Source organism: Mesoplodon mirus, assembly GCF_964341445.2.
Source record: "Mesoplodon mirus genome assembly, chromosome: 15".
NCBI classification, from domain to species: Eukaryota; Metazoa; Chordata; class Mammalia; order Artiodactyla; family Ziphiidae; genus Mesoplodon; species Mesoplodon mirus.
The window spans coordinates 29,080,413-29,094,287 of record NC_138991.1 but is presented as its reverse complement, the minus strand read 5'-3'; the positions used below and the strand labels follow the sequence as shown (position 1 = coordinate 29,094,287).

At 41.6% G+C, this 13,875-nt stretch overlaps 1 protein-coding gene across 1 annotated transcript in view; it reads right to left on the bottom strand.

The window, feature by feature from the left end:
* The window catches only part of TMC2 (transmembrane channel like 2), a gene marked incomplete at its 3' end in the record, with an annotated part of 79,473 nt that extends 67,078 nt beyond the window's left edge, over positions 1 to 12,395 (bottom strand). The window contains exon 1 of the mRNA XM_082644508.1: positions 12,340 to 12,395. Within this exon, the coding sequence (XP_082500634.1) occupies positions 12,340 to 12,388 (49 nt within the window). The 5' untranslated portion in view covers positions 12,389 to 12,395. The remainder of the gene's footprint in view (positions 1 to 12,339) is intronic.
* Positions 12,396 to 13,875: the final 1,480 nt, after the last annotated feature.

The following is a 13,875-nucleotide window of genomic DNA, read 5'->3' as shown; positions in this document are numbered from 1 at the left end:
ACATATTTTTAAATAACACATGGGACAAAGAAGAAGTCTCAAGAGAAATTTTAAAATACTTTGAATTAAATTTAAATGAAAATAAAACATCAAAATTTGTGGATGCAGCAAAAGGAGTGCTTAGAGAGAAATTGTAGTACTGAATACATACATTAGAAGACACTTAAAAATCTATAATCTAAGATTCCACCTTGTGAAACTAGAATAGAAGAGCAAATTTAATCCAAAGTAAGCAGAAGAAAAGAAATAATGAAAATTAGAACAAGACGTCAATGAAATTTAAAACAGGGAAGCCATGGAGAAAATATGAAACCAAAAGCTTTTTTTTTTTTTTTTTATGAGCAGTAATATTGATAAACCTCTAGTCTGGAAAACCAAGGAAAAAAGTGAGAAAACACAAATTTCTAATATCAGAAATGAAAGAGTTGTCATCACTATTATCACATGGACTTTAAAAGGGTAGTAAAGGAATATTATGAAAAACTTGATGCTTATAAATCTGACAGCTTGGATGAAATAGACAAATTCCTAGAAAGACACAATTTACCAAAACTCATACAAGAAAAAATAGATAATTTGAATAGGCCTATATCTATTTAAGAAATTGGATCAACAATTAATCTTAAACAAACAAACAAACAAAAAAACCCAAGCCAAAAACCAACCAAACAAACCCCAAACCAGGCCCAGATGGTTTCACTAGTGAATTCCACCAAATGTTTAAAGAAGAAATATAATTTCTTTACAATCTCTTCCATAAAATTTCTATTAGGGAATACTTCCCAACTCATTTTATGAAGCTCGCATTATCCTAATACCAAAACTATACAAAAACATTACACAGAGGGAAAATTACAGATCAATATCCCTCATGAACATAGATGTGACCATCCTCAATAAAACATTAGCAAGTTGGGAGTTCCCTGGTGGCCTAGTAGTTAGGATTCCAGGCTTTCACTGCCATGGCCAGGGGTCAATCTGTGGTCAGGGAACTGAGATCCCACAAGCTGCACGGCATGGCAAAAGAAACAAAACAAAACAAAACAAAAATATATATATGAAGAATAACATACCACAACCAAGTGGGATTTATTCCAGGTATGCAAGACTGATTCAATATTAAAAAATCAATTAATATAATCCATCATACCAACATGATAATGACAAAATATAATATGATCATATCAATAGATTCAGAAAAAGCATTTGAAAAAATACAACACCAATTGATAATAAAACCTCTTGGCAAACTAAAAGTAGATGGGAACTTCCTCAACCTGATAAAGAATTTTTACAAAAAACCTACAGCTAATATCACAGTTAATGATGAGAAATTATATGCTTTCCCCCTCAGATTGGGAACAAGATGTGGATGTTCCCTCTTACCTATTCAACATTTTACTGGAAGTCCCAGCTAATGCAATAAAACAAGAAAAAGAAATAAAAGGTATACTGATTGGAAAGGAAGAAATAAAACTGTTTTTGTTTACAGATTATATTATTATCTATGTAGAAAATCTCAACGAATCCACAAAAAACCCTCTTAGAACTAAAAAGTGATTATAGCAAGGCTGCAGAATGCAAAGCTAATGTGCCAGGGTTGGGGGGGGCTAGTCAAGATGAAGACGTGGAGTTTGCATCTCCCCGCAACTAGGGCGCCTGCCAGATGCTGGTGGGGGACCTTGATGCCCAGGAAGATGGGAGTAACCCCCAAGCAACTGGCTCATTTGCTCTGAGGGAAGCCGGCCACCATGTTGTGAGAATGCTCAAGCAGCCCTAGGGGGACGTCGATGTGGGGAGGAACTGAGGCCTCCTGCCATTGGCCAGCATCATCTTGCCAACAGCCATGTGACTGGAGCAGATACTCCAGCCGTAGCCAAGCCTTCAGATGAGGCTGAAGCCCCAGCCACCATCTCACCCACTCCCTCTTGAGAGATCAGGAGTCAGAACCACATCGCTAACCATCCTCAGATTTCTGACCCACAGAAACTGTATGCGATGATAAATATTTATTGCTGCTTTAAAAAAAGAATTTATCCGATGATGGACACTTAGGTTGTTTCCATCTCCGGGCTATTGTAAATAGGGCTGCTATGAACATTTTGGTACATGTCTCTTTTTGAATTATGGTTTTCTCGGGGTATATGCCCAGCAGTGGGATTGCTGGGTCATATGGTAGTTCTATTTGTAGTTTTTTAAGGAACCTCCATACCGTTCTCCATAGCGGCTGTACCAATTCACATTCCCACCAGCAGTGCAAGAGTGTTCATCGGATGAATGGATAAAGAAGATGTGGCACATATATACAATGGAATATTACTCAGCCATAAAAAGAAATGAAATTGAGCTATTTGTAATGAGGTGGATAGACCTAGAGTCTGTCATACAGAGTGAAGTAAGTCAGAAAGAGAAAGACAAATACTGTATGCTAACACATATATATGGAATTTAAGAAAAAAAAATGTCATGAAGAACATAGGGGTAAGACAGGAATAAAGACACAGACCTACTAGAGAATGGGCTTGAGGATATGGGGAGGGGGAAGGGTAAGCTGTGACAAAGTGAAAGAGCGGCATGGACATATATACACTACCAAACGTAAGGTAGATAGCTAGTGGGAAGCAGCTGCATAGCACAGGGAGATCAGCTTGGTGCTTTGTGACTGCCTGGAGGGGTGGGATAGGGAGGGTGGGAGGGAGACGCAAAAGGGAGGGGATATGGAAACATATGTATATGTATAACTGATTAAAAAAAATATTAAAAAAAAAAAAGAATTTAACGTGTCAAAGTCCTGTATACCAGCAATGATAAAATTGAAATTGAAATGAAAAACATCATTTACATTAGTACCAAAAAATGAAATACTTAGGTATAAATCTAACAAACTATGTAAGGTCTATATGAGGAAAACTACAAAACTGATGAAAGAAATCAAATATCTGAATAAATGGAGAGCTATTTTATGTTCATGGATAAGAAGCCTCAATATTACTGAGATGTCAGCTCTTCCCAGTTTCATCAATAGATTCAACACAGTCCCAATCAAAATCTCAATGAGTCATTTTGTGAATTTTGATAAATTTATTCTAAAGTTTATATGGAATAGCAAAAGATCCAGAATAGCCAACATAAGAGAAGAACAAGGTTGAAGGACTGACACTACCCAACTTCAAGACTTACTATAAAGTTACAGTAACAAGGCAGTGTGATATCAGTGAAAGAATAGACAAATAGATCAATGGACCAGAATAGAGAGCCCAGGAATAGACTCACACAAATATAGCCAACTGATCTTTGACAAGGAAGAAAGGCAATTCACCAAATGGTACTGAAACAACTGGACCTCACATCATATGTCAAGAAAAAAAAAATCTAGACACAGACCTTATACCTTTCACAAAAATAAACTCAAAATGAATCATAGATCTAAATATAAAATGCAAAACTATAAAACTCCTAGTAGATAACATAAGAGAAATCTAAGTGATCTTGGGTTTTGAAAAGACTTTTTAGATAAAACACCTAAAGCACGATCTGTGAAAGAAAAATTTGATAAGTTGGACTTTATTAAAATTTAAAAGTTCTGCTCTGCAAAAGACACTGTTAAGACGAAAATGAAAATACAAGCCATATGCTGGAAGAAAATATTTGTAAAACACATATTCAACAAAGAATTTGTACACAAATATACAAAGAACTATTAAAACTCAACAGTAAGAAAAACTCAATAAAAAAGTGGACAAAATACCTGAACAGATACTTAACCAAAGAAAATATACAGATGAGAGATAAGCATATGAAAAAATGTCATCACGGGCCTCCCTGGTGGCGCAGTGGTTGAGAGTCCGCCTGCCGATGCAGGGGATACGGGTTCGTGCCCCGGTCTGGGAGGATCCCATATGCCGCGGAGCGGCTGGGCCCGTGAGCCATGGCCGCTGGGCCTGCGCGTCCGGAGCCTGTGCTCCGCAACGGGAGAGGCCACAACAGTGAGAGGCCCGCATACAGCAAAAAGAAAAAAAAAAAAAAAAAAATGTCATCACATGTCATCAGAGAACTGCGAATTAAAACAAGAAGATTCTACTACACAGCTACCAGAATGACTAAAATTCAGTAGACTAACAGCACCAATTGCTGGTGAGGATGTAGAACGGCCACAGCTATCATTTATTTCTAATAGGAATACAAAATGGTACAGCCACTTTGGAAGACAGTTTGGCAGTTTCTTAAAATGCTCAACGTAGGTTTACCCTATGATGCAGCAATTGTACTCCTAGATGTTTACCCAAAGGAATTGAAAACTTAGGTCCACACAAAAAACCCTAAAATTGTTTATATCAGCTTTATTTATATTTGCCAGAAATTGGAAGCAACCAAGATGTCCTTCAGTGGGTGACTGCATAAACAAACTGTGATACATATAGACAGTGGAATATTACTCAGTTTTAAAATGAAATAATCTATCAAGCCATGAAAAAACGTGGCGGAACCAAGACCTCCCTGGCGGTCCAGTGGTTAAGACTCCATGCTTCCACTCCAGGGGGCATAGGTTTGATCCCTGGTGGGGGATCTGTCCCGCATGCCATGCAGTGCAGCCAAAAAAAAAAAAAAAAAAAATGGAGGAAACTTCAATTCATATTCCTAACTGAAAGAAGACAGCTTGAAAAGGCTACATACTGTATGATTGCAGCCATATGACATTCTGGAAAAAAAAACTATGGCGACGATAAAAGATCAGTGGTTGCCAGGAGGGCAGGGGAAAGGGGAGGGACATTTTTAAGGCACATTATTCTGTATGATACTGTAATGGTGGATTTGTTAAAACCCATAGATTTTTTTATACTTCAATTTAAAAAAAAGGAAAAAAACCCATAGAATGTACAACACAAGGAGTGAACCCTAACGTAAACTGTAAACTTTAGTTAATAATAATGCATCAATATTGGTTCATCAATTGTAACAAATATAACACACTAATGCAAGATGTTAATAATAGGGAAAGCTGGGGTGAGATGAGGAAAGAAGATTATATATGGGAACTCTATATTCTGTGCAATTTTCCTGTAAATCTAAAATTATTCTAAAAGATAAAATCTATTAAAAAATGAAATCATTGATCAATGAGATGCTCCAAGGGACATCTCAAGGAGAAGTTTCTCTAAAGATTAAAGGAGCTCATTTGATTGGTTTATAAGATATCAATGTGTTTATATAAATTAAATATTCCAAAAAATCATAGAAATTTGGTGAAAAATTGGCAAGTGAACTAGTTTATTATGTCTGGTTTAATAAAAAGAACCATGCCTTCTTTGATTTTTCAGCATTAAATACAACACAAGATTATACTTTTATTCTAATTAGGTATCCTAAACTTATATAGGTTCATTGATTAAATATGCTAGCGATACTTCTACTTAAAGTTTAAGATTATGAAATACATAAATTTGTGCTTAATTAAATTGATTCATCATTCTGAACATTTGATTTCAATAGATTTATGTTTTATAGTATTCCAGCTGCAAGATTAATTTCCAAGATTTAGAGGTATCTTGAAACTTTGGACTGATACTAAATTGAGTTAATGGTATTCATTGGATACCTAGATCATTTCTAAGTAAGATGAAATTCTGAAACATTGATTACTAAGCAAGATTTTAAGTTTGTATCCTTTTGCTTCTTTTTTAAAAATATGCTACCTAGAAGTAATATCTTTGTGTCTGTAAATGAACATGTACATTTCTGTCCCTTTGAAAAATTATGTGTGGGTTGTGTTTGTTTGCAGAAAGTTGTGTTATGTGTACTCATGAGTTTTGCTAGTCTAAAATGCTGATGTGTGACAGCTGACAATTATCCATCTTCCCAGCTTATTCTATGAGATAGAAGTTCCTTCAGTTAAGGGTTATACTTCAGTGAGACTCTGCTATGATTAGTCTTGACAGAAAGGCACAACTTTGTATGCAAAGTAAAAAATGTGTTTTTGTTAAGGGAGAAGGAATAGATTTGTCCTAAAATGAAATGACAGGCTGTTGCAGAGTGAATGGAGCATGGTGAAGGACAAAACCTGAATGGATACAGAAAATAGCAGAAGGTTCATGGAAAGGGAATTTTACTGGCCTTGGATTATAGATGAGTAAATCATGAGTCTGAGAAGCTATGAAACCTGTTAAAATCCTAACAAAATCTGCTCAGTTTTGATGGGCTTGTTTCTGTTTATTTTCATAGTTTACTGTTAGTTGCCTTCATTTAAGATATAAAGCACCCCCCATCCTTTATCTGCCTATATAGCAAAGATTCTGAGTCTTCCCACAATAATTTTTTGTGTTTTGTGTTGGCTTTGTTATGGCTTTGATTATTTAGGAAAACAAAGCTTCCTCACTTATGAAGTGCTAAGGTTCTTGGTAGGTGATCATGTTACTCTCTAAGTATATTTTTAAAAGTTTTTTTGTCACTTTCAAGTGAGTAGCCAAATATTGTTTCTAAGGCATCCATGATCCTATCTTGTGTTCAAATCTGAAAGCTTTTTTTTTTTGGCTGTGCTGTATAGCTTGCCAGATCTCAGTTCCCCAACCAGGGATTGAACCCGGGCCACCGCAGTGAAAGCGCCAAGTCCTGACCACTGGATCACCAGGGAATTCCCATCAAATCTGAAAAATTTTGATTTCATTTTTGTTTCTAAGATTGACTCGTAAGTGTAAAATGAAGTAAAATCACTTTCAGAATATCTTTTGTATCTAAAACTTTCTTTGTGGTTTCCTAGAGGGCCCTGGGAAGTCACAAAGATTTGTTTTTCCATCTCAAAAAACAAAGGTGCCAGAAGCAATTAGGGTTATTTGATATGTTACTGTTGGAGTTTCATGGGAAGTGGTGTCAAATCAGAAGAGATGCTTAGCCTTTTCTAGGTTAAACTGGTATAGGTCAAACGTTAAATATTTCAGCAATTGTATGCTCTATGGGCTGCTCCTAGAGATTTTTCAATGCCTTTGCTGCCAGCATTGGTTTCTATTTATCAGAGTTCTGATGATGATTTTCTCATGTTAGGCAGCACTATAATTATCAGTCATAATTCAGTTATCACTTAAAATGTTTATTTGATAACAATCTTTTAAAATTTGAATCTAGCATTTTTAAGGCCAGTGCTGTTCAACTGGAGATGAACATCAAACTTACCTATGGAGTTTTATTAACATATGCATACTTAGGACCTACTCCAGATCTACCGAATCTCTTTACTTGATATAGTCTTGATATATTTTTCTTACGTGCTTAGTATGTTTTGGTATATTATGTATATGTCTTTTTAAAATTGTTTTATACCTCAAGATATCTTTATCTGTTTAACCATCTTTATAAATCTGATATAATGTTCATTGTCTATAAAGACATGTTTAATTATTATAGACATTCTGTTCAAAACTTTTAGATTGCCTTGTGTTTGTTTTGTGTGCTACAGAAACAACTAAATTTTCTTGTCAATTTCATTATCGTTATGAAATATTTCACTTTTGACAGTTATCAGTAATAAGTTAACCACAGCCATTTTAAGTCCCTGTTACCTACAGATACTATTTGTTTTACCCCAAAGCTTCCTTGAAACCTCAGCTGTAGGCCAGAGTTTTTGTCTTCATCAAAGGACTGTCTCAGAACACTGACTGGAAGAACCCTGTCAGGTACTGTTAACAACTAGCAAAGCAGTGAAATGCTTAAGCAGGTTGATTCTTGAATTCATGTCCTTCAACTAAAGAGACATAAACCATCCTCAAATTACTGGAAGATTGTCCCTACTGGTGACCTCAGGCTGAGGGTTCTTAGGAGCCACCCTGAAGCAGACAGCCTTTGGATGTATACAGCTGAGCCCAAGATCCACAGAACAAGACCACAGATTTTTACTTTACGATCTGTATTCCTCTGTTTTCTATTCTTTTACCTATCTTCTGTCCTCTCACTCACTTAAGGCTACTTTTAACTGTGTTACTTATAATCCCTGTTTCTAATATTGCTGTTTGCATCCTTAAGCACTCCTTGGAATGACTAATTCCCAGCTACAATTCACCCATGAACTGGCGAAAAGGAGCCCTGGGAGCCAACCAGCTTCCCTTGGTCCCAGTTCCTTGTAAGAAATCAGTTGGCCAAAACCAGGTCACTGGGTGGCCCTCAATGACAGGTATTGAGTCTGGTACAGAAGCCTGCTAGCTACTACCCACAAATTGGACAGGAACTTATTACGTTGCTATACTAATACCGACTCTCAAGATTGCCTTTGACATTACCCAGGTTCCATTTTGGCCCATTGGTTTTTCCTCTAGGAAAAAGAGATCAGCAGATAGTTTCATTGAAAAAGGAGAAGAACTGGCCCTGATTCCAGAACTGAAACCCTAACTACTCTAGGGGAATTCTGGATTTCATTCTTCTCTCCTCAGGACTCTTCATTTCATACTTTACAAGAGGCCCAGATAGTAGGGTGAACCTTATGATTGAGAGAAAAAAGCAGTAGGACTCAGGCAATGCCACTAAGGCCGTAGAATATATCTCCTTAGAGGTTCAGAACAGAGCTGCTTTAGATATAATATTGACCTCTCAAGGGTAATATGAGTTGTTTCAGGGGAAGAATGTTGTGCTCACATTCCTGCAGACCTCTCAGAGATCTTTAACATTACTAAAAAGATCCAGGTAGTAAATGAAGATATCATAAAACTGGGTAATATGTCTAATGACCCCATATGTAGTTCTGTGGACACCTCAGATTGGGCATGAGATCTGTTTTCTTGTTCAGTCTGGGCACTCTTGGCTCCTGGCTGAAAAGTGGGCTATATAAACTCTGGTCATAATCCTGTTAGTATTTGCCTGCATTCCCGTGTTCAGATGTGTGATCTCCAGAGTTTTGAATTCTATTACACAGCTGCTGTGCATCAAATGATCCAGCAAAGGGTCATCCATCAAAAAGAACTGGAAAACCTGATACCGGGTTGAAAGGACCACCAGCAGAAACAACTTTTCAGCAGACAATTGACATGCAATTATGATACCTCAAACAGCAGTAAGGATCTGAACTGATACTCTCAGATATTGATGGTCAGTCTTTCATCTCAGGATGAAGAATGACCACAAAGACAAACTGAGAACTGAAGCTATTTCCCCACATTCAGCCTGGACATGGAGAAGCCCAATTACACCTTAGTGTCTATATGAAGACGATGTTGTGCTATGCCTCTGTCTTCATTAGCATGACTTTATTTTTCCAGGAAACTCCTGACCAGCAAATGGCTTGATTGTTCATTACCGAATTTTCCCAAAGACCCATCAGCTCTGCAATGGAAAGCATAACAGATTCTAATTTGCTCCCTAAGAGTTTTTTCAATGCTTTGCTTCAAAATCCTGGCCTTGCTGTTTACTGTGGATTGTTATATTGTGATTCTTACCCAATCCTAATCAAGCCGTCACTTTGAAAGTCCTATCCTAAATCAAACTTTCATTTCTTAATAAATTCTGACTTACCTTCCCCTCTCTGAGATATTGTCAAGACTTTGCTTGCTGTAAGCAATAAATCGGCTTTGTCTTATCAACAGGCTGTGTTGGTGATATTTAGGGAGCCAGCTCTTGACAATAACTTAGATAAATGTTTTTTTTTTTTAAAGAAGGAATGAAAGGTGGACTAAAGAAAAAAAGATCTTGGAACTACAGAGGGAGAGTGATGAATTATGGTTGGGATGGTTGGAAATGCTTCACCAAGAACTGATGTTTCCTCTGAGTCTTAAAGGATGAACATGAGTTTGGCAAGAGAAGAAAGGGATGGAGATAGAGAGGGGTAGTGGTGGTAGTGAGGTGGGGGGATTCTGGGCAAAGAAAATGGGGGCTCGAAGGGCTCCAGTGAAAATGCCAAGAGGTCTGGGGCATGGGTGACCAGGGCAGAGTCGAGTCTAGGGTATGGTTGGTGCTGGGGCAGGGAGCATGTAGAGAGGAAGTTGCCCAGAGAGCCATGCATACCCTTGGGGAGCAGGGGGAAATCTGGAGGGAGAGAGTGTAATACTGGAGCATTGACTGTGTGTGATCTGCATCAAAGGATGATGCTAGCAGCATTGAAGAGGCTGTTGAGGGTGGGGACAGTGGTTCCCAGTCACTGTGGGGCAGACCCTATGAGCATGTTTGCTGTGGTTGCTTCACTTGTTGTGGAGGCAAGAAGAGGCATCAAGCAAGGGTCTGACTCCACCATTAACAATCTCCATGTCTTTGGGACTTGGTTTCCAATTGCTGCGATGACTGCAGGGTCTGATGAGACACCTGGTGTAAGTACACTGAAAAGTACTGAGTGCTAGCTGCAGACTCAAAGACAGGTGATCGCATGTGTGGCAGGGTAGGTTTTCTTCACCCACTCCTACCCTAACGTCTTCTCCTTCTCACCTCCTATGGGAAGAGGGTTTTGGTAAGACAATGTAGCCACAAATTATTTAAGTGTGATAATAACTCATCCAAGTTAGGAAGCTGTTCAGTATTAGCCATGAAAGATGGGTTTGTTCTACAGATGCTCTTTCCCATAGTCTGAAAGGCTTTGGCCAGAAACAAATCTACTTCTCCAAAGACATGGGAGCAAGTGTGAAAAAGTGTGTGCCACCACAGCTGTGATCCCAGGGAAGAGCTCTAGAACTGAGCTAGGCTCTCAGAGAGGGCAAAGGAACAGAGAGGGTGGGCAAGGGATTAAGGAGAAGTGTCTCATGGTCATCAAAGACCAGTTCCATATTACTTGACAAGACTGAGTAAGAAAGTCAATATACGTTTGTATCCTCTTCTGAACTGTGTATCCTCAGTCAGCTAAGAAACAGTTTTCTCTTTGGTAATGAACTGTACCAGGAATTCTTCCAAGCACCGTAGATGTAACTTGGTGGTTCACATATTTTTTCCAAGCTGTAATCCCTGTTGTAATCTCATTTCCCAACGGAATGAAATTCATGTGGAATGTGGAAAGCAAGCCAGAATTTGCCTTTCAGTCTTCCCCAACCTCTTTTGCACAGAAAGCAACCTGCTTTTCTAGTTTTTCTTTCATAGTCAGTTTTCAATAGACTCCACGTAATACATAATTTAGGAGCTAGGAAGGCAGCTGTCACATTAGGAAGACTTCCAAGCCCCGAATACACTCGTTTACACTTAACAGGCTTCCTCACGTTTATGCACCTGACTTGTCAGAAAATTCAGAGCGAAAAATAGGCTGAAAGGAAAATAGAGAGGCTGGAAGACCCAGTGGGTCTGGCTCACCCTCCAACTCTTAACAGTTAAGTATGTTCACCAAATGATACAAGAGGAGGGAGAATTCTGATCCTCCTTTTCAACTAATGGAATAAAAAATTGTAATTATTTAGAGAAACAAACTTTGTATTCTCAGACATTTTTTTCCTTCTTGTAGAACATAAGCTGAAGGTATAGGATTTAGGTCCCTCAGAGGTGACTCCACAGGAGAATTAAAATGGAAATCTTTATGTAATTGTGTTCCAGTTCATTTAATGGATTCCCATTATTGAACTTTACTGCATCCCTTGACCATTTGGGTCCCTGAAGTTAAAATTTTGACTCACTTCCTCTTTTCTATGCAGAAGGGAAGATGACAAGGGGGGGGGAGGGGTGTGTACGTGGCATATTTCAGTAGAAAAAGGTTTGTGTTTTAGGCAAAATATCTTTCCATTTCAGTCCTGCTCAAGGACCATTTGCCCACAGGTGACCCCCACAAGGCCCACCCCTTCAGGGGTGGTGGAGGGGGAGTCAGGATGGGTGCAGATGGGACAGCAACTGGAAGACAACAGGGAAATGGAATGTGGAGGACCAGACCCGAGCATCCTACACTCAGTGTCACCAAGGGAGCTGACCCTCCTCGAGGACAGGTCCTCGTCCAGCCCCACTGAGCACCGTGCACTTTCTCACACTCACTCCCAAGATTCTGGAGAGATGTGAGGACTGGATGCAGAGGCAGGTGGGGTGGGGAGGAGGGACAGTGGCCATGGGGCAGCTCTGGGGATAGGAAGGAGTGTTGCGATGCCAGTGGTGCCTCCATGGCTCCTCCCGCCTGCCCAGGAGCCCTGGCTCCCCTGCACATCTTGCTCTTGGGTGCCCCCCCACCCCCCGCATCACGGGGATGCTTCACCAAGGGCTCAGGACCCTGGCAGTGGGGGAGCAGTAGGTGCAAGAGGAAGGGCCGGGCAGAGGAGGCAGACGGGGTGGATCCTGGGACCAGCTCCTCCACGTACCGTGTGCCAGCATGGGGCCAGGACAAGTCCCTCTCAGAATGAGGTAAGAGGATCTCTCCTAGCACCCCCACCCCCACCAAGAAGTCCATCACCTCCTGAGATTCTGCTTCCTCACCTATAAGCAGGGCCCTGCCTGGGATGCGAGGAGGAGAGAAGGGCACCATAACCACATGTCTCCTGACCTGAACTGCAGGATGCCCGACCCGTTCATGTGGCTCCTGCCCTCCTTGGCAGTGGATGGTCTTCCCCCGTTACTTCCGCTGGCTCTTCAGCTCCTTGTGGAACAGGTCGCCCCCTCCAGGTGAAGCCTTCACTGGCTCACAGAGGAGCTGCGTCTGCATTCCCAATGGGAAGGCGACCCACCACTGCTGGTATTTTGTGGAGGGTAAGGGTGTGCCCTCTGCAGTCAGGCGGCCTGCGTGTGAGCTCTGGTTCCCCCTCCTAGCAGCTGCCTGGGACGGAGGCCCGGCCTCCCAGGCTGGTGAGTGTTCACTGCTCCCTGAGGCTCAGCTCAGCGTCACTAACTCTGGGCCTCTCCCTTGACTCCTGTGGCTGAGGGCAGGCCCTCTCTGAGCAGCACTCAGCCTCCTCCCCCGTTTAACTACCTGCATTGGGAGGGCTCCTTAAGGTGAAAGGGAGGGAGGGAGGGAAGCAGGAGAATGGAAGAGAAGGCTGGTGGCTGGCTGGGCCTTGGGGCTCCCCGGTCCTTGGGGCTCCCCAGGACACCTCACCCCATCTCACCTGTGCCGGGAGAGCTGCTCCTTGCCCGCCCCCTCACGCCACCTCCTCCTGTAAGAGATGCAACAGGGATGACCCACTGACCTCTGGAAAGTCCCCTTCCCTGCACTGCCCCATCTCACTGTGGGGACCCTCAGAGGGTTTACAGCACCTCGGAGGGAACCAGGCTCCAGCTATTTAACTCAACAAGCTCCAGAGTTCCCAGTCCTGACATTTCTTTGACACCCTGGAAAGTCATGAGGTCAGAACATCTCCACAACCCCAGACAGACAGACAGAGAAATCTGTGGAAGGGATTGCTAAGGAAAGGTGACTCTAACCAAGACAGGGGCGGCTGAAAGAGCCCCGCAGGCTCTGATGGCTTCTGTCGCTCAGTGTTAACGCAGGCACAGGGCAGGTCGTTTTTAATCCCCCCAACAGCCCTGCAACGGGGCCATGGCTGCCTTCATTTCATAGATGAGGCAGGGAGAGCTTGGATAACCAGACTGAGGTTGCTCAGCCAGCAGTAGCAGGCCCTGCACTCAAACCTGAGTCCCTGTGCCTCGAAGGAGCTGTCTGCTTCCCCATCCCCTCCTGCCCAGGAAACCTGGGAGTGGGCAGAGATGAGGACAAACTCACCTTCCTCCCCAAGGCCCCTTAGCTGGCAGCTCATGGTCTGCAGGGCTCGCTTGGCCCCCAGGCTGGCTCACAAGGCTCGCTCATCCACGCACACCTTCGGCCCAGGGTGTTTTGAGGCCCTCATGGTGGCCGGCCTCCTTTCCTGGCAGGCAGTGCTCCTTGGCTTGTTTGAGATTGAATGTGGAGGTGGGTGAAGTTTGGGAGAGAGGCAGGGCAGGAGGCGGTGAGTTCCCAGCCCTTCAATCCAGCTGCACACTCCTCCGCTCAGGTTTCCCGGCAAAGAGGCGGTGTGGCCT